Here is a 24,117-nt window from a genome sequence, read left to right on the forward strand (position 1 = left end):
AGACCTGCGTCGTCTAAGCAAATATGTCAAACGACTCAGGTTTCGCATGGTTTCCCTAGCCTCCATAATCCCTTCCCTGGATCCAGGAGACTGGTATGCTGCCCTTGACCTCAAGGACGCATACTTTCATGTGTCCATCCTCCCCAGCCACAGGCGCTTCCTCCATTTGATGATGGCTGGCTCCCACTACCAATTTACAGTCCTACCCTTTGGCCTATCTTTGGCTCCAATGGTGTTCACCAAATGCATGGCGATAATGGTGGCCCACCTGAGGTGAAAGGGTGTACAAATCTTCCGTTATCTGGATTGGCTGATCAGGGGCAGGTCCAGGTCCCAAGTGCAGGAGAGTGTGACCCTCACTTGCTCCACGTGCAGCAGGCTGGGACTGCTCATAAACTAGCAGAAGTCCACACTAACCCCAGTGCAACATATAGAATTCATTGGGGCCACCCTGGACGCTTCTCAGGCCAGAGCCTTCCTGCCTCAGCCATGTTTCGAGGCTACGGTCTCTATCATCTCCCAGCTGCACTGATGCCCCACAACAGCAGCCAGGCACTGCCTACAGCTGTTAGGCCACATGGCGGCCTGCACGTATGTAATGAGACTAGCTCACCTGAGGCTGACCGCTTCAGGCATGGTTGGCCTTGGTATATGTGCCGAGCAGACACCCACTGGATCGGGTGGTCACAATTCCCCTGCCCGTCCTAGCCTCCCTAGACTGTTGGAGGTCTCCCAGGGCAGTGTTGAAGGGCATTCCATTTAGGGAACTAGTCCCGTTGGTCACCCTAATCTCCGATGCCTCGGATGTGGGATGGGGAGCCCACATCAGCACCAACCTAAGCACTCAGGGGCTCTGGTCGGGGGAGGAGAGGCACCTGCACATCAACGTGAAGGAGCTGAGGGCTATTCGCCTAGCGTGCAGGGTGTTCCTCCGATTCCTGACAGGTAGAGTCATGCAGGTGCTGACGGACAACACCACAGCTATGTTTTATATAAACAGGCAGGGGGGAGCGCGCTCCTCGACTCTCTGTGAGGAAGCTACCCGTCTGTGGGACTTTGCTGTGAGGCACGATTTCCACTTGACTGCCTCTTACCTCCCAGGAGTAAGGAACGACAAGGCAGATCGCCTCAGCAGCTCGTTTCTACCCCGCCACGACTGGTCGTTGCACCTAGAGGTCGTGACTACGATCTTCCAGAAGTGGGGTGTTCCCCAACTGGACCTATTCACATCAGCCTGGAACACCAAGTTTCCGAGGTTCTGCTCACTCTGGGGTCGCGAGACTGGGTCGATTTCCGACGCGTTCCTCATCGACTGGACGGGGTACCCTCGTATGCATTTCCGCCCATTCCTCTCCTGCCCAAGGTCCTGCTGAAAATAAAGAGGGACAGGGCGGATGTTACTCATCCAGCCTTCCTGCCGAAGGTGGTTTCCCAATATCATTGTAACTAAGATATTTTTCTCCCCGTGTTTTTTCCCAAACCGCACGGTTCGGAGGAGGAGAGGAAATGGCATTCACTGGACATGAGATGAGCCCTGGTCTTCTACATTGAGCATACAAAGCTGGAAATCGACGCAGCTCTTCGTCGCAGTGGCAGACTGGATGAAAGGCTCACCTGTCTCCACCCAGCGCATCACCTCGTGGATTACATCGTGCATCAGGTTCTGCTGTGAGCAGGCGAGGGTGCCGCTTCCAGCAACCATCACAGCGTACTCAACCAGAGCTCAAGCCTCGTCTACAGCCTTACTGGAGAGAGTGCCCCTGCAGGACATCTGCAAAGCCACCACCTGATCGTCGGTGCATACCTTCACGTCCCACTACACCATCGTCCATCAGGCAAGAGAGGACGCGGAATTCGGCAGAGCTGTGCTGAGGGCAGCTCACTGGTAACTCCTGCCCACCTCCAAGGTACTGCTTGTTAGTCACCTATATTGGAATGGGCATGAGCAATCACTCAAAGAAGAAAACAAGGTTACTTACCAGTAACTAATGTTCTTCGAGATGTGTTGCTCATGTCCATTCCACAACCCACCCCCTATCCCCACTGCCAGAGTTGCCAGAAAGAAGGGACTGAGGGGGCGTAGGGTCGGCAGTGCCTCATATACCGCGGCATGTGCGCGGGACTCCAGGTGGCACCAGAGCTGGCCCTAAGGGATCTGCTAAGGGGAAAAAAGTTCCGGGAACTGTGCACAGAGGCATGCACTCACCTATAGTGGAATGGATATGAGCAACACATCTCAAAGAATGTCAGTTACTGGTAAGTAACCTTGTTTTTCTAACCTACTGATGGATTATAGAAGGCATTTTCCTTTTTCTGCTGACATTGAGAGAGTCGTGATTTGGAACAGATATGAAAAGCACTTGGAAATAACCCTGTTAATTACAAATAGAGGGCTAAAGAAGACAAATGTTTATATTGCTGGAGATTATTGTTCTCAGATTGTCTTCTCTATTTCATGTGCTCTATCTAATACCTTAGTTTTGTTGTTCAAAGTAATCTTCCTATTTTAAATCTTGTGCTTATTTGTAGGTTTGTGTCGTACAAGTGAAATATTTGGGGCATCTGCTTTAGTTGTTGGCAGTCTTCATTATATAAATGATAAACAATTTCAGCACCTCAGTGTTTCTGCGGAACAGTGGCTTCCTCTTGTTGAGGTAGGTAGAAAAAGTATTTTTGTTACTTACTTGAAAGGAATACTGTACATGTAAATTCATTCAAACTGATGCCTTAAAGTCCAGGGTCTCACTCCCTCCCCCCCCCCCCCCCCCCCCGAAAATTAATTGCTTTACCCATTTGGCACAAGTACTTCTCTGTTTCATGCTAGTATCAAGGTATTTTTGCATTAGCCTGCTGCTTTTGAATGTCCTTGTAGCAGTTTTTAAAAGGTTTGTTGATTATTTTTTGTGTTAATGAAACTGATTGTACTAGTTGCCTTTTGTTTCTTATACTCAGACTGTAGTATTTTACAGCTGCTGGTTGTACATTGGAATTTAAAATTCTTTTGTAAACTTAAGTGATTAATTTAAATGTTATTAATCTCATCTTGTTTAGCCCATTACTTTTAGTGACATAATGAGAATCATTAATCACACAGTTTGCCTGAAACTAATTTACAAGGTAGATTTCAGAGCCTTTTCTCTAATTTATCAAAATCCAGGGCACCTTGCTTCAGACAGTAGGTCTAGCACTTGGCACTATATGTAAGCCTCTGTTTGTAGTCTTTTATATAGACAAATGCTTTTTCAAGGTCAGCTTTAATTTTCATAGTATTCTGAGTCTACTTATAGTTATTCTTGGAAAAGTATATTTCTGACTTAGGAGTGAAATACAGAGAATTTACACACTTTTGTCAATCCTTTAAAATAGTTTTGTTTTCAGAATAAATTACAAAGCCATATAACATTCTGCCTCAATGACATAACAGACATGCATTTAAACAACATTTTTTATACACAACCTATGCAGAACACTAATAATGATAAATTTTACACTGCTTGAGAGACTTGGCCTCTGATATGTATCTGACAAGTTTAGCTATAAAGACAGGAAGAAGGGGAAAAAAGAAAAATGTATTCCAAGGTCCCTTTCAGAGATACCACAAAACCATACTAGTAGAAAGAAAGCCCACCTACACATCAGCTAATCAGTACAGAGTACCAGAAAAGGATTTCAGGGTAAATAATAATAATTTCCCATTTTGTTGTATGCAAAAAGGATAGTTTCATATATAGACAAGTTCATGAGGGAATAAATCTAAAGCTTTATATTTTATTTGGTTGTGCTCTTCAAATCATCAGGCTAGCATGGTTCTCAGGGAATTTATTTAGCTGTCTGTCATGATTACAAACATTAATGGTATTTTCTATCAGTAGAACGGCATTATTTTTGTAATGGCCTCTGTATATTCCCAGTTATGAGTTGCCTTTCTCTACCCTCTAGTACAGCTAAACTTTGTGAACCATCTAAAAAAGAAATATCCATTGCAGCATGCCTCTTTGCAACACTGAAAATTTGGAGGAGTTGTTACAAGGAGTCCTAGGGTGCCGAGCCACCTCAGTGCCTTTCTTTCTGTAACTAGTTGTGAGAATAAGAGCCTTCACTATGTGTCAAGAGGACCTTTCTTGGTTTTAATAAAAAAAATCTGTTGTTAGCTTGTTATGGCTAATACTTTATAGATATAGTTAATTTTAGGTAGTTTCTGTGCCATTGCCTGATTTAGATTCCCAGACTGTCTCAGTCTCTCTTCCTTAAATCTCATATGATCTGTAGAACCTGTCGGGGGAGGAGTTTTAAATGGTGTATTTCTGCATCTGTCTCACCTCCTGATTGACAACCAACAACTTCTGGAGTAGCTGATTTGAACAGCTGTCCTTGGAGCTGGAGACTGAGACAGTCCAAAAAACAAACAAATCCATCATCTATTTGACGTACAGAAGATGAAAGAATAAAGGAAAGTGACTTTCTCTATCAATTAAGGCTTGTTGGACCCTGCTAGGAGTACCTGACTGATTCTAGCATATGTATCTACTGTTGCCAAAGAGGCAGATCTCTTGTACCAGGCTCCACAGCAAGGATTTTACTGTTTTCTCTCACTCTTGGTTCTTTGTTAGTCTTGGTAGCTAATTAAAAATCTGAGGGTTCTGGAGTTTTGTCAGTTTGCTTGATCCAGAAAAACCCCCAAACAAACAAACAAGCAGAAATATTGACTTCTTGAGCAGAAAGATGTATTTGGGTATTTTGGCTTCTTGGTCATCTGATATCAGGTCATGTTGGCCTGATAATTTTTCCAGCCTTGAGGCCAGATACTCTCATTACTTGAGCAGCTCTTTTAGAAGCAAAAGCAAGTAGGAAAAGATGTTGTCACTGAGCATTATATGTTTTTTTGGCATGCTCTCTATTATTATTCTTGGTTTAAGTCACTCATTGAGGATCTCTCTCTTTGATGGCAACAGTTTGTCTACAGCAGTGGTTCTCAATCTTTCCAGACTACTTTCAGGAGTCTGATTTGTCTTGCGTATCCCAAGTTTCACCGCGCTTAAAAACTACTTGCTTACAAAATCAGACATAAAAATAGAAAAGTGTCACAGTGCACTGTTACTGAAAAATTGCTTATATTCTCATTTTTACCATAAACTTATAAAATAAATTGACTGGAATATAAATATTGTACTTACATTTCAGTGTGTAGTATATAGTGCAGTATAAACAGGTTGCATGAAATTTTAGTTTGTACTGACTTCAGTGGTGCTTTTTGTGTAGCAAGTTGTAAAATTAGGCAAGTATCTAGATGAGTTGATGTACCCACCTGGAGGACCTCTGCATACTTGCCATCTGGATCTGATGCTCCCTTAGGAAAGGCAGTTCTGCAATCATTGCTTTAATTGGTTTAATTAATTAAAACTCTGAAGCCTACCTTCCTGGAGGCCAAGTGGGAATACGAAGATGTCATCTTGAAGAAAGATTTCTTTTGGACAGTCACTCATAGACTGCATTCTTGGTGCATTTGTTGCCCCATGCACCAAGATCAGATTCTTTTTGCCAGCAGCATCAGGGCTACACCTGAGCCCTAGACATCATCGCACTCCCCTCCCCCACCAAAGGGCATAAATTGTAGAGTGAGACCAGAACCCTTCAGCTCCTTCTAGCTGCCTGTTGTAGTGAGACGGAAACCATGCAATGTCCATCTGATTCTCTCTGATTGTTGCAGTTAGTGTTAGTAATTTAGTTAGTTTCAATTTGCCCATTTGCTTTTTTAAAAAAATGTTTTTTACTATTTATTTTTATAATATTTCTTAGATAGTAGGCTCAAAGTCTGACCCTAAGTACTGGGGTTGAGCTGTTATGATGGAAGTTAACTCCCTAGGATTTAAGGCATGCCCTTCCTGTACTGCTTCTGTGTCACTCAATGGTGGGCACTCTTAAATGTTGGGGGAGGGTTGTTTAGGCAAAGGGTACTCTTTTTCCGGTTGGACTTAGAAGTCTAGAGATGCCCACATAAAGTTATTACTTCTGAAGTACTCCATGAAAGCTTCCTCAGACATGGAGAAGTAGGATGTACCTAAGCTCCAGTCTTACCTCCAGCCTCTTCTGGCTGATAGCCCAGCAAGCCACGATTCCACCTTGAGCTTCAGAGCTAAGATGTCTGCGAGATCCTAGTTGTCAACTTCAATCCATGGGTTGACTTCAAGCAAGTTTAGGAAGGAGCATCACTCCAGACATGGGCCTACACATGTAGGTCTCCCTTCCCAAGATCTTTAGAAATGAGACCCAAGAGTTGACATGTGTTTGGCTGCAAAGTTTAAGACGAGTCTATGGGCAGCCTAAGATAGGTCCCTCTGGCGTCTGATTACTGGCCATGAAAAAGACTATCTGATGTACTGGCTAAATCTGCTGATTCCCTTTTCTTCTTTGGCACTTTTGGTAGCTGGCAGCTCAGTATTGTTCTTTTTGGTATCTGTGGCCTATATTGCACCAACTGACCTCTCTGGTACCAAAGTCCCCTTTGCTGGCTCATACAACATCATCATTGCTAAATAGGTCTTCTGTCAGCAAAATCATGGTACTGCATACAGCAGTTGAGACATTGGTACCATCTACTTCCCCTACCCAGCCATGCTAGGAGTCAGAGAGGGACACCAGAGACTGCTGGTTGAGCAGGAGAAGGTATGGGTCTCACAGGAAACAAGCCCCCTGCTATCCTCCTCTGTGTCCATTTGTGATGGTGTGGAGTTCACCCTGGTGCACACCCTGTTTTGGTCAGGCATGCCACAGATGAGCTCTGCTTCACTTCCCTTCACTCAGATTGCACCCCAGATCTCTTTTTAATCAAAGAGCACCCCCATTTCAAGGGTCTCTTTTACTAATGACAGCTCATAAGCACAAGTAGAAGTTCACTGAGGGTATGTCTACACTGCCAGCTCCACAGCGATTGATCCCAGATGGGGTCTCCAGTCAACAACAGTAATCCACCTCCCCGAAAGGAGTAAGGCTGTGTCAACAGGAAGACGACTGTCAGCGTCCGAGTGTAAACCAGGCCTGAGATATACCCGGAGACATTTGTTGCCTTACGCTTTGTCCAACTAGTAGTCTCTGGCTCTTTCTTTCAGGATATTTTTCTTCCTTGCACCTGAAGAGTCTCTGGTCCGGTATCCTCTCCTGTTCCTTCTTGGGATTACCCCTGTTCAGTCCTTCCATAAGCAGGAATCCCCAGCTTTCCTCATTGGAGCTGGGCTGTATTAGTTAGTTTACACTTTATCCTTACCCAGAAGAGTCTGCCAGTGCCCCTCTCTCGTTCTGTTAGTCAGATTTTTTGGTCCTTCCTAAGAAAGAGCCCTCAGCCTTCCTCTTTGGAGCTGAGTTGTGGATTAGCCAGTTGTGGGGCCTTTACCAGCTTCTCCCCAGCTGTCCCTTTTTCCTTAATTAGCTTTCAAGCATTTCAACAGGACAGATTTTCTCTGCTGTTTTCTCCTGGCGTCTACTGTACTGTGAGAGAGGAGACAGTCTTTATACTGATCCCCTTCTCCCAGTTTGTCCCAGTTGGCTGGGTGTAAGGGTAGCCTTGCTGGGCCCTCTATGCAAGGCTCGTGACCTTAAGCCCTTAAAGAAACAGTTAGGGATTTCCTCCCTAACTATTCTTGCCCCTGGGACCGTTTCCTCTTTCCCAGTGTCTTCCAGGTCCTTGAATCAGACCTTTCAACCTCTTAAAGGGCCATGCCACGTGATAGGTTGGACTGACTATTGGCTCATGCCATTAAAGGATGGATTGCCCCATCACACCACCAGCCCAATATCCCTATGTTTATCAGTCAGAGCTCTACAGGGTGTACTGGGATATTCACCCATATGCCCACAAGCCAACATCCTTCTGGGACATATGGCTGTGGCAGATGTTGCAGCCCCATGCAGTTTCTTTGGGTGCCGTTGTATTAAATATACGGATGGTTTATGTTGTAGGATTTTGTTACACTCTTTGGGGGAGGGCTACCACAGCTCCTACAGCAACTAAAAGAGTGGGAGGTGATTAAGTGAGTCACTAAGACTAAACAGCTCTAGAGAGTAACTACTTTCTGGAGTGAGTTGTTAAAGCTGCATTTTCCAGAGACTAGGAGACAAAACAAATAAAAGGTTTTTGGTAAAAAAGGATGAACTTGAACTGATGCAGGACCTTCTTTCTGATCCAGCAAACAGCCAGGACATTCTGTCCAAGAGCCCCAATCTTTGTGGAAGAGTTGGAAAGACTTCGGCCTACTAGGGCCCCATAAAACTGATAGGTGACCTCTGGTAAGCTTTTAGCATGTGTACAGGAACTTTTATTGTTTTTATATCCTTAAGAATAAAGGTGCTTGCTTAGAAAGAACTCAGTGTTAACTTGTAACTTCTCGCAATACAGTGTTCACAGCCCTTGGAAAGAAAGCAAAGCATAGGTGCATGCCTTGAGGCAAATTGGTTTGCTGGGGATATCTCATGGCTTGTCTACACTACAAAGTTAAGTCGACATAAGGCAGCTTATGTCTGCTTACATTTGACAGCCTGGATGTTGGCTGGATGATGTCCACCAAAAGATGTTCTCCTGAGGTTCAGAACATTCCGCTCCAAAGCAGAAAAGCCTCACTAGAATGACCTTATAAAAGCCAAGTGGTAGTGTTCTGTTTGGACATCTCAGCACCAGCATTTCCCCTGACAACACCTATTTCAGCAATACAGGACTATTTACTATCATAGAAACATTCTGGGCTTTCTGTCAGCTCTGTAAAGATCTACCTGAGTGAAATCTGCATGTCAGGCCACACTGTATTTTCTCACCCTACACTCCTTAAGGGTTTTATTTATGCTTTTACCCCCAGTTCAGGAGACTGCCCTGGGACCTCCCTCTTGGGATCTCAGTATAGTATTAACAAGATTGATCACTCCCACCCTTTGAGCCCTTATATACCACCTATCACTGAAGACTGCCTTTTTAGTAGCCATTACATCAACTCAGGTAGGGGAGATTCAGTCTTTCATGGGTCTCCTCCTTATATACAGAGTTCCATAAGAAAAGGGTTACTCTGAGACCTTATCCCAAATTCCTGCCCGAAGTGGTTTTGGAACTCCATATGAACCAAATTATTCATCTCCCAGTTTCCTTCCCCAAGCCTCATTCAATCCCCAGGGAAGCTAAATGTCATATGCTTGATGTAGTTAGGCTATTGTCATACTACCTTAATGGGACAGTATCTTTCAGGAACACATCTAGCCTGTTTGTGACCTTTGCTGGTAGGATTATGGATCAGGCAATAGCCTTCCATTGATTATCAAAATGGGCTTTCAACTTTATAAGGACATATTACAAGTTAGTCACATTAGAGCTCAAGCCACTAAAGCTCAGGCAGCCTTTGCTGCCTGTTTGAAGAATGTCCCTGTATCCAAAATCTGTAGTGCAGCTATGTGGCACTTATCCACACAGTTTCAAGACAGTTCTTTAATAGAAGCTTCCAGATTGCATTCCTGTTTTGGTAGAGCTGTCCTGCAGTCATTATTTATGTAGGACTCCTTGTAACTCATCTCTTAGCAAACAGACTTCTTGATTTTGTTAGTCATCAAGAGGGGAATCCTTGTGGACAACCACTTGAAAAAGTTACTGTAGCTGTTCTGTACTTACTAGTAACTCTTTCTTGAAGAGGGATAAGTCTGCATATTCACGCTGTATGTCCACCTTCAAAAGGACTTGGCTGTTAACAGTAGGACATGAGACAGTTGTGGGTCTCATTGCCTTTTATCACCTTAGCTCTGAGCATTTGTTGCTGTGAGTGGATACTTGTGTAGTTTCAGTGGGTGCTGTTTTTTAGCAGGTTCTCAAAGGTTAGCGGTACCAGGGGATTGGGCCACATCCCACAAGTGTGAATATGAAATGGCAAGACTCTCAAAGAACCACAGCTATTGATACATAATCTTTCCTTTATCCACTACATAATCTAGTGACAGTTCCATTCTTTTACTGACTTCCTCCTAAAAAGGGTATTTATAATGAGGTATTGTAAACCTAAGCTGAGCAACAAATACAACTGTCCTGCACTTGATCTGCAGTAACACTCCCATGTGATGTAAACATGTAGGGATCCACTAAAACTTATGATTTATCTTATACAAATATCTGTGAACTCCCGAGCCTTACGTGTATTTCTGTACATTCCAATTACCAGTAAGTCTGAAAAAAATTCTTAAAATTAGTTTTAAATTTTAGGTTTTTTTCTTCTGAAGACTGTTCTGTTCTCAACTTCAGAAATATGTAAAAGTTTTTTGTGGTGATATATTAAATATTTGTACATTTCCCTTTATTCTTAACATGCAGGTGAAACCATCTCAGCTTGTTGATTATTTACAGCAGAAGAAAACTGAAGGCTACACTATTATAGGTGTGGAGCAAACTGCTAAAAGTTCTGACTTGACAGAATACTGCTTTCCAGAGAAATCCTTGTTATTGCTGGGGTAAGTTACTAACAACCTGTATCTGTAATTCCCACACTGTGGTCCATCAGGTCACCCTTTCTGGTGATCAGCATCTTAATAATTTGAAATCAAGCAATATTGGTTGAAGGGAAGGAGAGAGATGGTATATAACAGTATTTCTTTTACACCTGGTATAAAAGATTGAAAATATTGGACCCTGTGGATCAAATATCTTTGTCTTTAAAGGTGGCTTTATTACTCTGGTCCCTTGGCTCCCCTCAAGGCATCACACCATGGCACTATTCCTTGGTTATGGCTTCAGGATGGACTTCTTTAGAGTCCAACAATGCTAATTCATTTGCTCAGCCACAGGAATCACTGCAGAACAAAGGGCGTACTTGCATGACTCATGAGCTGAGTACACTGTTAATGTAGAGCTGCTTAGAAGTTGTCCTGCCAATGAGCTAAAGCTAAATTCAGTAAGACTTTTATTGAAAATTCTATCACATAACAGTATAGTGATAAATGTCCTGGCTTTGTTTTCCAGTTCTGTTGCACTTTGATTTACCCAATTTATCTTCAGCATCGCTATGTGATGTTATTTTCAGTGAGCTCATTCAGAAGGAGGTACAGTCTGTGTAAGCAGTACTTCTGATGTGCTTTCACTGGAAATAGCAGAATTGGATACCTATGGACAAGTGTGGTAATATTTAAGATACTCACAAGTACTTAGTGATTGGACATCCTCTAGTTGGCTCATCCCTGGTAACACAGAAAGAAAAATCTCTCCAGGATCAGACTTCCTATTTCTGCATAAAGAAATTGATCCCTTGCTTTTTGTTGCTTTTCTTATTTCTGTGCTAATGAGCAATTCATATTCTGATCAGTACTTGTTATATGTGAAGCATCCCTTCTATAGAGTGTGCTATTATAATTCAGCATTTTCCATTTCTGAATGATTGAAGTTTTTGTGACAGTGAGTGACTAATAGCATTGCCTAAAGCTATAGGCGGAGATTAGGGCAGCCTTCGCTATAGTTCTATTAAACTTCAGTCTTGATCTGCAACATTTGTGCTATATCAGCAGGGATCCTAGTTTTCTGTGATTAAGAAAACCAAAATTCTCCTATTAACCTCCCCCACCCCCCAAAAAAATCCACGTTTTTCCATGATTAAAATGAAATGCTGAACTTTGGTTTCCCTACCTACAATATCTATATATAGGTATCAGTTGAGCACAATGTTTTATTGATATATTTACAATTTTAATTAAGTTTGAATCTTACCATCAACATGAAATTTGTCCTCACCAAAAGTTAGTCTTTAGGGGTGATTTTTAAAGGTTTTGCATCTTTTCATAACTTTAATTACATCTGTCAGCTGAAGTGAAATTTGAGATGCATTAAAACATGAACCCCCCATACACTGCTGAGTAACCTCTATATTCCAGAAGCAGTTTACGGGAGTATGTTTAGCTATGCAAATTTAAAGCACATTCAAAAATCAACCATAAGAGGGGAAGGTTGCACACGTTGAATAAGGGTATGTCTAGACTGATGGTGGCGAATTCACTGCTGTCAGATTGATTAAGCGGAAATGGAGACCCACTCAATTGAAATCGACGCTATTAACCCACATCTGTCAGGTGGAGTAACGCTGCATCGACGGGAGCGCATTTCCCGTTGGCGCAGTAAACTGAAGAGACTGCGGTAAGTAAGAGTTAGGAAGTCAACAGGAGATACGCAAGTTACTCTACGTAGCTTGCATATCTCCCATCAACTGCCGCTGAATTTGCTGGCAAGTGTAGACATAGGCTAAGTGACACTGGTACCTTCAGTACAGTTTAGTTAATATGCTTTTATTTTTTCACAAAATGTAAAAAGCTAAAGATTCTCTGTAAAAATGCAAATTCTGTGTTTCCCCATGGGCAAATAGATGTCTAGAATCCCTGTATATCAGTTTCACATTTGAGATGTGGAAAACATCTATTAGGATAAGACTGCCTGCTGCATTTAGGTTGTGACTTAACCGAGATATAAATCTGAGTTTTTCCTTAGAGGAAAAAGAAAGTGGACTAAACTACTCCACTGTCTTGTTTCTGTTGTTTTCATGCTGCTGAAGCAAGATGCTAGTTTAAATATTTTGTAAGTTTCCGATTACGATGCTATGTAATTTTTAGGTTTTCTTTGTGTTTGTTTATTCATCAGTTATATGTATGAAGAAGTAAGCATCAGCTGCATGTATAAGAAACTTATCCCATGATGGGTGGAGCTGATAGCAACTAGTGGCGCGAGTGGTGTCTGCTACTGTAGCTCATTTCTTGCTTTTTGGTCGTGGGACTCTCCAGTTTCTCCAGACAGGTGCATATTGGAGACAGTGTGAAGTAATATTTCTTCTATACCTCCTTTTCTGAGTGAAAGCATTACATCTTTTTAATTTTCTCCTTATTAGAAATGAACATGAGGGGATCCCAGCAAACCTGATTCAGCATCTGGATGTTTGTGTGGAAATTCCTCAGCAAGGTATCATTCGATCATTGAATGTTCACGTAAGTGGAGCTCTGCTGATTTGGGAATATACAAGACAACAAATGATCAAGCAAAAACAACTAAAATAACTGTAAGAGTCTTGTGCCTTATTTGTAATGCAGCTGGATGGCTTTTTATGGTGCTGTAAAATATGTTTTTAAACACATGGAATAATTACAGACTCAGGGTGAATGATTGTTTTTTAAATTTTGCATGTCATACAAGACTGTGTTGTGTAGTATAAAAATTGTTTTAAAATGCCTTAACATATCTGATTGTATTCAACTGTTTCATTGGTAATAAATAGTCTTGTTCATATTGCTTATGTATGTGTGGCTCTCTTGCAGTGCAAGCAACCAGAGTTAATGGACTCAGGGTGAATGATTGTTTTTTAAATTTTGCATGTCATATGACTGTTGTGTAATATAAAAATTGTTTTAAAATGCCTTAATTAATCTCTTATTGCAGTGCAAGCAACCAGAGTTAATGGACTCTTCTGTCCTTGAACACACAACTCATTGACATTTAACTATTTCATATAGTGTATTTCAAAAGGTAGTATTTTTACTGTAGCAATCATTCTGGTTACAACAGCTGTTGAGGTTAAAGTGGTTTTAATTTTATCGCCTTGTGTAGTCTGTGGTAAGGTACTTAAGTTTTCTGCAGCATCCAGATACAGTGGACTTGAAATTCTGCAGCTGTCTTAGGTGAATTAAAAAACTGACATTAAGTACAAATGATCTAGTACATTATTCCTTATGATGGTCAGTTTCATATTAACTTCAGTTTTTTACTCTATCCCTAAATTTTCAATGTTCTGCAGATTTTGAATTGATAACTTTTGGAAGTGAAGCTGGAAGTTTTGGCAGGTTGGTAGAGGACCAGTTAGGGTCTTTTACATTGTGAAATGGGGAAGTGGTTTAGGATTATAGGATAAATGATGTCTATATCTATGTTAGTTAATTTTTTTAAAACACAGGTTTTCAACACCTAAACAATGTTTGCTGATTCCAGTAAACTCCATGCTTGGTAATTTATCCGGGTGAATTGTTCAGGTGTAGGCCCCTGTCTTAATACTAGCCTTTTTCACTGACAATTTGGAAAATGCCATTATTAAAGCAGCTGCTATTTTGCCTAAGGACTACCTCACCCATGATATAACAAACCTTTACTGAAGCAAATCCATTGTGAATAATGCAGGAGTTGGTTATATCATTGCCACAAATTATACAAACGGGGACATAAGAAATCATGTCTGTGGCTTTGTATTTTTCAAATATATTGGTGATACACTAATAATTGAGAAACAGTTCATCTACCTTAGTGGCATAGGAATCTCAACTATAATTGTGCAGATGTTTATAAAAATACATAAATGAAGATCAGCTACATAAGAAATAGGATGCAGTAGTTATTTTGTGCCTAATCATATAGTAAAACAGCAGAAATTAATTTATGATTCACAACATTTTCAAAGAATTAGCATAGGGAGTGTACTTGCTCACTTACACTGACACGTTATCCTCATGGGGGAACAGGAAGATGCAGGAGCTTTTTAGAATAGTAAGTTTACTGGTGTAAAAAAAAAAAAAAAATTTCAAATCTGAAAACAGTTTAATATTCTCCCTAAATTCTTTGCATAATTTCTGGGAAACATTGCTTTTCATCCTAGTTGCACAATAAAAAAAATTCAAGTATAGGAAAAATTATATACCATATTTCTTTGATATACACTTTTACAGACAGTCTGTCTTTTTCCTTTAATTACTGTTTCTCACATAAAAGCGAGGCATTGCAACAAGGAAAGCAGCATGAATTTCTAGAGATGCAGTATATGTCACCAGTTACTTTTAACTCAAGGAGCTCGTCACATTTCCATACTTCTCTTCCATAAGATTATTCTTTCACTGATTGTGTTTCATAAATTGAAGTGTAGCTGTAGCTATGATTTTTCAGTAGTCTGTGGAGGCTGATATTGTCCTGCTTCAAGCTGTTCTTTGTATTTTAAAAAGTCTCTTCTTTTGTCAAAGTATTTAACCTGTTTTAAAAAGAAATCACTTTTATGTTCATCAAAGCAAACTGGTGTAGTATGAGGCTCCAATATGAAAAGTTCTTATTCACACATCATCAAACAGGATTGAGGAAAGAACAGTCTTTGATCATTATTTAAATAAAAACACTTGACCAAGTTAATGCTGAAAAGTTGTGTATGTTAATGGTTTAGAATGTGAACTCAGTTGTTTGGCGAGAAAAAAATGGGCTGTAGTACATGGTAATGTATACTCTAAACACTGGTCTCAAGGTGCCATGCTGTTACAAGCCCTGCCACTGTCTATAATATGAGCGTTTTCTCCTTGAGACCACTTTTTTCACTTATGCATTAATTTCCCCGTTTCCGGGAGTTAACAGAAAGTTTCCTGAATACCTTTCCAGTGGCATATCAATGTAATTTAGATGAAGTAGATTTCACCCTACCAATTATCTGAACAGGCAGTCTTATGGATTTAATACATAATCTTGTTTTTTCAACATACCACTCCATGAAACAAATACCCAATCTTTAAGAGGATCTACAGTAGTAATGCTTTGCTCGCCGTGCAGCAGAAGTTAACTATTTGTAGAGCTTTGCTGACATTTGTTTATGCCAATGCACAAACAAATATTTTGTATAGTTACAAAACTGGAAAAATTAGAGGGAAGCAGTGTCCAATAGAAATACAAAATATTATGGTAAGGTATTAAGGCATTATGAATTATGTAAATTGTGGAATTACTTGAGAATGCTTATATGAACTAATTTATTTAAAGAAGAAATTCATTTTTGATACAACTTTCAGGTTGCATCTTACGACTGGTGAAAAGCTATTACCACTCACCCATTGCTGTGGACACCTAGATTCATAAGAATGTCTAAATTTCTGACACTTAGATGCATCTTCCGTATTTTCATCTAAGCATTTCCAGTACTCATCTTTGGCTCCCCAGCAAGCCTTCCTTTCTTCCATTGATGGTGCTGACATTTTTATTACTGGCAAAAAAATAAAATTGTAAATGAGTCTTATCACTTTGATCTGCCTCTAGCATCGAGTTTATTCACACACAAAAGTTGCACTGGTTAGTGAAAAAGGTTCAAGAACTGGCAAGATGTGGGACTTTATTTGTAATGGTTTCAATGACCTTGACTATGGCACAAAACAAAGTGACTCACTCAACTGTGGCGAACTAAATAAAATGAAACATACTGCTGAGATGCAGATGCTGCATGTCTGAGAAGCCTGACTATAAGAAGTTACAACCACTAACATTTAATTTTTTAAAAAAAGAGCAAGTACTTCTCATCAATTTCTACTTGCAGGAATCAGAAAGGTTTTACACTTTTAACAAAATCTCAATGCAAATTACAAATCTGGGTGTATGCTCTCTTTTAAATAGCAATAGGAAACACTAAACTACATTTTAAACCGCTATGACAAAGCTGCCCTAAGAGTCCCCCTTTCCTGGCCCCGGTACATTTTAATAACAGGAATCTGAAGTTACTTCGCCAGTCTCTAAACTGACAGTTTTCACGACACGAAGTGAGAGTTTCTAAGTGCCCGCCCAGCTAAACCATCCCTCGCTTTGGAGAGGGGCTGAAGTCAACTCACCCCTGGGCCTAGCTCCGGGTCTAACCCCCGTGTGTCCTTGGGGCAGGGAGAGAGCCTGGCTCTCACTATCGATTGCACGCCAGGGGGCTGCCGCATGTGATCAGAGTTCAGCGTGTCACCGCCCCGCGAGGTGGATGAACCCCCCCCTGCCGGCCTCGCACCCCCAGGTTGGCGAGGAGAATACATAGGGGCCGGTGCTCCGCGCCTGGCCCGCCACGGCCCCAGCCCGCACCCGGGTTCGGGGCAGGCCCAGCGGGGGCTCGGCCCAAGCCAGGTTCCGCCGCCTCCGACAGAACCGTCATGAGGGACTCCAGCGTCCGGCCCCCAGGCACCTGCCCGCACTCACATCACGCGTCCCTCCGGCACCCGCACGCCGCAGCTGGCTGCTGAGCTCGCGGGGCGGGGCCGCGTGATCCCGGAAACAAAATCCGGACAGCCGGAAGTGACGTTAGCAAGCACCGCCGCTGTGCTGGCTGGCGCACTGCGCACGCGCAATGTTGCTGCTGCTAGGAGACGCTCCAGGGGGTCTCGGGCCTAGTCCCCCGACTCCCGAGTCCCACTTCTGCCTGCGACTCTCGCTGCCAGGCGGCCCCGCGGGGCAGGGGATGCTGAAACCCGGGGGCGCATCGTAAAAGCGCAGCCGCCTGCCCCGCCCCGCCCCGCCCCCTGGGCTGGCTGGGATCCGGGCGGGGTCTGCTCCACTCCCCAATATCCTGGTTCTCTTAGGCGAGGGAGCTAGCCTTTCCTGACCCTCTCATCTCCCATGTAGAAGTGGGGGTTATTGCTGGGATAGACCTGTCCCCCAGTCCCAACTCAGGCCATGTCTGATGAGGACAAGAAACCCCTTCCCCAAAGAATTATGTGCTCTGCTCCTCCATGGTCCACCTGGGGCCACATGGTACAGATCCTGCTCTTTGGCCCAGCAGTAAAGAGGAGGATTAGTCCCCCAACTGCCCTTTCCACATTTAGGCTGCTGATGACAGCAGCCATAGAGCCTCAGGCTATAACAGTAGCGTCCATCCTTTAGCTTCCGACCAACATGCTGTGTTCCACTGGTCTGTGGTTAAAGTGCCAAAAAATGACAACTGACTGCGGACCGCAGACTCTGACAGGTGCAGCAGATAGTAAGGAATATAATATCGTAATTATGGAGAAACATACTTTCTGATGTATATGCTTTACACATTGTTACATCTTTGTATGGTGCTGGAAAACACCATGGTAATAACTCATCTTTCAGTTGTTTCAGTCAAACAGTGATGCTCAATTTTAATAGTTAATTTTTTGTGCTTTCTTCTGTTTATAATACTCAGTAGTTATTGCACATGAGAATAGTACTTCATTTTGCCAACTTTTTCCCACTTGTATTTTCAGTGGAGTAGAAATTCACAAAGCTTCGTAAATGTACTCCCTTATATTTGCACCAATGTCATTGATTTTTCTCATCTACAAGGAATCAGTGAATTTTTAAAGGGAGAATATTTAAAACCTGAAGGATATTAAGTTAAAAAAGGTTAAAGTAGGTCATATTAAACAGGATGTCATTTTCATTTAAATGTTTCCATTTTATGTTGGAGGGTTGTTTTGTTTTTATGGTTGCACTATGGGTGAAGAATAAATATAGTGTACTACTGATTTGCCAGCAATTTCAACTAGCAACGAAGGATGTGATTTTAATCAGAGATACATGGGCAAACATTGCAAGTAGACATTTCAAGCTTATTGCCAATGTAGCCCCCATAGCTCAGATTAGAATCAAGCCCTTAATTTTATTTTCCTGTTCTTCTGTGTTCCTTTTGTCTTCATCTAGTCTGCAAAATGTATCAGGTGTGAAGAATAGGCGAAGGAAGTCCCTGGCTGTGTGAGGGTTTGAGTATGTATAGCATTTGTGGAAGGAACTTGATTGACAACTCTGGAGACCTGTACTTATAAATAGGACTGGTACAGCACTGTCAGGGGCAGCGAGCTTCCCCCACAAGGCCCTGCCACTCTAACTTAACCCTGAAATGGAAGGGACCTCTGAATGGTTTAGATTTCATGGCAAATTCAATCCTTTCCTACTTTGCTAAGACGTCCACTATTAATAACAACTGGGGTAGTAGTTTTTCTGTGTTGGTGCCTATGTGAATTGGAACTTGACTGAGCCCACCAGCACATTTCACATAGACCCCTCCTGCAGCCTTCAAATAATTACCACAAATACCTTTCTGTCATCATTACTGATTCCTGAGTGGGTTTAAGCCAACGACCAGTGCAAAAGAATGAATAAGCAGTATTTTTTTTAGTAGGATGAGAACTTACCCTTAGCACCTTTATAGGATATTACATCTAGTTTAAGATCTGGTCATTTGGGTGACTTGTGGGCTCAGCTTGAAAACAAGATCACTGTGGAAATAGTAGTGAGAAGTACAGAATAGTAAATCGTATTTAATGATTTTATTTCTGGCTTGGGAATCATTAGAGTACCATGTTTGTACTCAGAAGAATAATTGTTTTCATTTTATAGACCAGCAATCCGTAAACTCTAAACATTTTTGCAGTCTACTGGTGGCAGCCTAAAATACAATGGAATTTGTTTCCATGGGAACCCACAGAGCTGCAATTTTGAACAATCTGGAATTTTAACAGCAAGCGAGAGGTTTGTAACAAGGCCTGATCCTGAGAGATATTGAGCACTTTGCAGCTCCAAATGATGTCATTGGTAGCACTCCTCAGCACCACACCTTAAAAGAGGAGGGTAAGATTTACAAGTACAGAATTACATTTCTTCACTAGGGACAGTTGGTGCTAGATTCACAAAAGGACTTAGTTGCCTAACTACCACTTTAGGCACCTAAATCCCAGAATCAGGCTCCACCAAGATTCACAAAAACCTTGCTCAGCTGACACCAAATGTTGTAGGAACCTAAATACCCATTCTGATGTGCCTGTCTGTCTCTGTTCATTGTATAGGGAGCCCAGGTGCCTAACCCGGGCTTTGTGAATTCCAGTGATTTTCTAGGTGCCTAAGAGTTAAGTATGGTTGTTCTCAGTGTCATCAGTTTTTCTTTGTGAATTTAGCCCTTGATTCTTTCACTCTCTCTCTTTCTCTCTCTATTTCCCCCAGGGGTTTTTGTCTTTGTGGATTCCTGTCTGTAAAAAAAACAAAAACGGTAACTTTCAATATTTTGGTCAGAGTCCTTAGCTTCTCTCCTTGCAGAATATAGAATTCCGTTTTACACCCTTCTCTGCTTCATAGATAGGGAAGAAGACTAATGTAGTTTAACTATTTTCCATGATATTGCAGTATCTGTCTGATGAATCAAGATACTTATTTTCCATCATATAATACTAGTGCAGGGGTCATTTCTTCCTCCCGCTCCCCTTAAGAATCCATTGAAACAATAGGCCTGATTCCCCACTGCCTTTCTCCTTGTATAATCACTACACATGCATAAAGTGGGTGTAAGTTGCTACCCAATCAGAATGATCCACTCTCTTATACCAGTAGTACTACTTTACAGCAACTTGGCACAGGTATAAATGATTACACAAGGTGCAAGTCAGATTCAGGCTGTTAAGAGACTCCAGCCTTCACAACGCCTTGTACAAAGACTCCAGTCTCTCCCCAGAGGATTGGAAGCTAGACTAAACAGGATTGATTTCGTGCTAATAATGAAATAAATAGCAATCATAACAGTCATAAATAAATTGCTTAACACTTATATCACTCTGACTGTGCCACATTATCAAACACTGACCAATTTACAATTGTTCATGAGCAAATTAAAGGCGCTTACACACCTTAGTGACTGATTGCCTCTGAAAATCCAATGCTTAGATATCTAAGTGACCTCAAATACATTTGCAAAGGTATGGGTGCAAAATTAGAGGTTTAGTCAAAGTCAGACTCAAAATTTGGCCCTGTGCTTTCAATGCAATGTGCTAACATTAACCAGTTAACCCTCTCTGCACCTGTTAATTTACATAGGTAAACATTATTGTTCCCATTTTACAGATAAGGAAACTGAGGCAAGGAGGTGAAGGGACTTGTTCGAAGTAACACTTTAAGTCACTGGCAGAGTCAAGATTAGAATATAAGATTTCCTGATTCCTAACTCTTACGTTCATTCCTCTAGGCCATGCTCATTCTTTCTGAGTAGTATGCACTAACTAGAAGTCTGTCAGTCAATCACACTTGCATTGTCTTACCCGGATTTTATGATGAACATTTCACATAAACCAGTCAGGACCTGCAGTTAGTATTAGGACAGCCCCCAAATCCTACAATAGGGGGAAGAGGGGCAGCAGGTTCAAAGGCTGAAATAGAAATCTGGGAATTCCCAGTGTAGGTCTAGAGGTGAGCAGCAGCCTGGAGCAGGAAAGGTTCTTTGAGCACCAGAGCACCCATGCTGGAGGAACAATAGTTATGAATTTACATGTCTGTAGCATATTTCATCCAGAAGGATCCCAAATCACATTGCTAACTGATGGCACAAGTTGTGAGCCAATTCCTGAGGTCCTCACTTATTTTTTATTTTGTCCTTATTGGTGCTTGTGAGTGCCACCATGATACAAATAATAATAGTAATTGACGGTCCTTACTGAAGGCTGAATTCTGACTTCAGCTATGCTCTTGTAATCTGAAGTGATTTCATGGTCACCAGTGGATTTACTGCAAGTTTACATCACCATCATTTAGATCAGCCTCTAGGCCTCAGTTATTACCCATGGTTCAAAGTCAATTGGAGTTTGCTTGACTAGGGACTCAGTAAAAACTTAGTGAGGACCTTAGGATTTGGCTCAATAGATTTAGGAATCACTTTATCAGTGAAGTCAGCTAGGGTGGGCTGCAGCAGCTGATTAACAGTGACACTTTAGGACAAGACATGAAGACAAATATAGTATCCAGATGAAAGAGCAAAGGGATTTGGGCAGCAAATTAGCCAGGTGGAATTTGATCAGGAGATCAGACCTAACAACCTGCACTGAAAAATTGTTTCTCTCAATACTGATCTGACCACATATAATTCTGCAAGCTGTGTGGGTCTCTTAGAAGAGTGATTCTCAAGCAGTGGCAATCATGAAAGTCAACCAGCAGCGTCTCAAGGCATTGAAATTTTTATCACAGTGTTAAACAAAGAAAATCTTACTTCTCACTTCCAGCGCACTCTTATCCTTCAAGGCTAAGTATTGTCTGTCAATTTCTCAAAATACACATGCAAATAAATTGTATAGGGTTATCATTGTTATCACTGATATAAATTTTACTCTATCATAAATGTAAGGGAGTTATGACATTTTTTTACTTCAAATGAGGGCTCCCAACCGAAAAGATTGGGAAACACTGACCCAGAGAGATCAATGCACCTCAAAAAACAGCCAAGCCAGGAACTTTATCTGAACCCATTAATATTGCCTCCAAGATTAAGATTGCTGCCCCCACCAAAAATGTGCTCCATAGTAAAGCTTTTCTATCCTACCAATACAGCCAGTTATGGATTGCTGCTATGAAGCAGCTTTCCCTTGACACACCTTCATCATAGTTAAGATCTGTATCATGGACAAGCAATAACTGTAATTTAACTATATATTTTTTAGTAAGAGGAACCTCCCTATAACTAGACAACTACCCCAATGTTTAGAACCTGGGCAAGGTAGAATATGCTTATCTAGAAGAGCTAAAACACAATTATGCTAGAAGTATAATAGACTGCTTTGACACTAAGAGCAGTTGGGAAACTAGATTACATGGTGGAAGGAGGTCTGTAAATCAAAGATACTGTAAATGAAATCTCATGGTGTTGTTAGGTTAGCATTAAAAAGACCTAAAGTAGTTTAGTTCAGGAAAAAAAATCAGTAACAGGTAATCTGAAGTCACCTTTGAATGTTTATGGTAATACACAAGACTGACAGTGTTTTCCTGAAATCTGCATCCTATTAGCATATGATGCGCTGCTGTTCAGTGTGTTTTGTTGGCTGTTGAGTGTGGCTTGATATAAAGAAATTGGGAATGGGTCTGTAGAGAGGACCAAAGGTATGAGCTGAGCAGTCCTTGGAGAACTTTTAAGCAGGCAAATCTGGGGAGAAGGTTTGGATTGATTTTTATTTCATTTTGAGTTCCCTTTGTGCCTAAAACCAAACCCAAAGATGGGGTTAAGATTTGACCCACTACAATTTGCATGTTTTGTGTTTCGAGCAAGGTGGGGTGGGAAACTGCCTCTGCACACTTTCTAATGTATGCTTTGATACAATCCATATTCTAATCTCTTGCAGTTTTATTTAAACACACAGGTATAGCTGGACTATTTTTGGTAAGCCACTATAAAAATGCAAAGTATTTATTATGGTATTACTGAAAGGGATTCTGTAACGTAGGATATTGTTAGAACTGATTGAATAGAGTAGAATGTTTTCCAAATATTTTGTATTGAATTCAGAAGTAAATTTTGATCGAACCATGTTTGACTCTTTTGTGATCAAACATTTGAGAATTAAAGTTTTACTAGCATGAGTACTTTAGAAAAGTGAATTTCAAGTTTAAATACAGGATTATTTGCTGATAGCAAATGTCAAATTGTATTCTGCATTTTCAAATTCACAGTTTGTGATGTATTGGTCAGTTACTTTGATCATCCACTCAAGGAACAGAAATAATATCATGTGAATTTACATGTAATTTATCAACACAATACAGATTGCACATTTTGGATATTTGTGATTAACTGTTTTTTAGTGAATTCCAGACCAAGAATTATTTACTGAAAAAATTTGCAAATAATTTTGTAGAATGAGCACACTGGAGAATTTTGCAATCTGTTTGTAGAAAATTTATGAGGAGAAAAAAGGCTTAATTTGTCCAATACTTTTTAAATACTTATTTTAAATTATTTGCTCAGCTCTAATTATGGTTGTGATAATTTTCTTGCTGCTACTGTAAGAATTCTAAGCATGCCTATCTTGTCTCTTACTTTGGAGAAAATGTGCCCATAATATAATAAAGTGAGTTACTCATATCAAACTAGCTAAGGAGTAGTGTTCCAGAAAAGCAGAAATCCTGGCTGATCCCAGAAGATTTGTGAGATGAGCCAACTGCCAACAATGAAAGCTTTTTCTTTTAGAGATTACTACAGTGTGAAAGAAATGGGTATCATCTTCCAGAAATGTCTTAGGGTGAATTATTTGGGGATTTACATAGTATTCCAGATCTATGATCAGCTGATGTTTCTTGTTGACTGGACTGTATAACACATGCACATTATTATAGATTGTAAATTCTCTGGCTTCCAGTTAACATCTTATAATACAGACGTGCTACATTTCTTGCCTGGGAGGCTATTTATCCTACATTTAGCTGAAATATATCTGACAGAGACTGCACTTTGTACTAAAATAATTTGTTTTCCTTTATGTTTGGAAAGCAATTAGCATAATTGTGATGCTACTATAATATGAATAATTATGAAAGCATTGCTCGTTATTGCATAGTTAAGGCTTCAGCTTTGTACTTAAGTCAGGGGTTCAGCCATTCCAGACTAC

At 41.1% G+C, this 24,117-nt stretch overlaps 2 protein-coding genes across 7 annotated transcripts in view; one reads left to right on the forward strand and one right to left on the reverse strand.

Moving 5' to 3' along the window:
• The window catches only part of TARBP1 (TAR (HIV-1) RNA binding protein 1), a 119,065-nt gene extending 105,522 nt beyond the window's left edge, over positions 1 to 13,543 (forward strand). For 3 of the 4 annotated variants that reach the window (XM_067535836.1, XM_067535839.1, XM_067535837.1), the window contains 3 exons: positions 2,530 to 2,654; positions 10,331 to 10,467; positions 12,879 to 13,543. In XM_067535836.1, coding sequence (XP_067391937.1) covers positions 2,530 to 2,654; positions 10,331 to 10,467; positions 12,879 to 13,044 — 428 coding nt within the window. In that variant the 3' untranslated portion in view covers positions 13,045 to 13,543. Of the gene's footprint in view, positions 1 to 2,529; positions 2,655 to 8,180; positions 8,378 to 10,330; positions 10,468 to 12,878 lie in introns of those variants that run through there. The other variant, XM_067535840.1, reaches the window with a different exon arrangement.
• Positions 13,544 to 14,650: 1,107 nt separating this feature from the next.
• COA6 (cytochrome c oxidase assembly factor 6) lies at positions 14,651 to 17,022 on the reverse strand. 3 transcript variants are annotated; one of them, XM_067535843.1, is made up of 3 exons: positions 16,946 to 17,022; positions 15,832 to 15,983; positions 14,651 to 14,993 (listed from the first exon to the last, which is right to left on the reverse strand). In XM_067535843.1, the coding sequence occupies exons 2-3, from the start codon at positions 15,973 to 15,975 to the stop codon at positions 14,898 to 14,900; spliced, it is 240 nt and encodes a 79-aa protein (XP_067391944.1). In that variant the 5' UTR covers positions 15,976 to 15,983; positions 16,946 to 17,022; the 3' UTR covers positions 14,651 to 14,897. The 3 variants fall into 3 exon arrangements, with proteins under 3 accessions (XP_067391944.1, XP_067391943.1, XP_067391945.1); XM_067535842.1 differs by having other exon boundaries at positions 16,832 to 17,012; XM_067535844.1 differs by lacking the exon at positions 16,946 to 17,022 and adding an exon at positions 16,600 to 16,747.
• Positions 17,023 to 24,117: the final 7,095 nt, after the last annotated feature.

The sequence above is a fragment of the Emydura macquarii genome, unplaced genomic scaffold (genome assembly GCF_026122565.2).
Source record: "Emydura macquarii macquarii isolate MOO-44397 ecotype Brisbane River unplaced genomic scaffold, CSIRO-AGI_Emac_v2 contig_3517, whole genome shotgun sequence".
Lineage (NCBI taxonomy): Eukaryota > Metazoa > Chordata > Testudines > Chelidae > Emydura > Emydura macquarii.

Excerpts from the sequence above, each read along its gene's own strand:
- COA6 (XM_067535842.1), bottom strand. The coding sequence starts at position 16,901 with ATGACGGTTCTGTCGGAGGCGGCGGAACCTGGCTTGGGCCGAGCCCCC. Across the intron at positions 15,984-16,831 it reads TGGGCCTGCCCCGAACCCGG|TAATAAAAATGTCAGCACCA; the intron begins GTGCGGGCTGGG and ends TTTTTTTGCCAG. Across the intron at positions 14,994-15,831 it reads CTAGGTGTCCACAGCAATGG|GTTAAATACTTTGACAAAAG; the intron begins GTGAGTGGTAAT and ends TTTTTAAAACAG.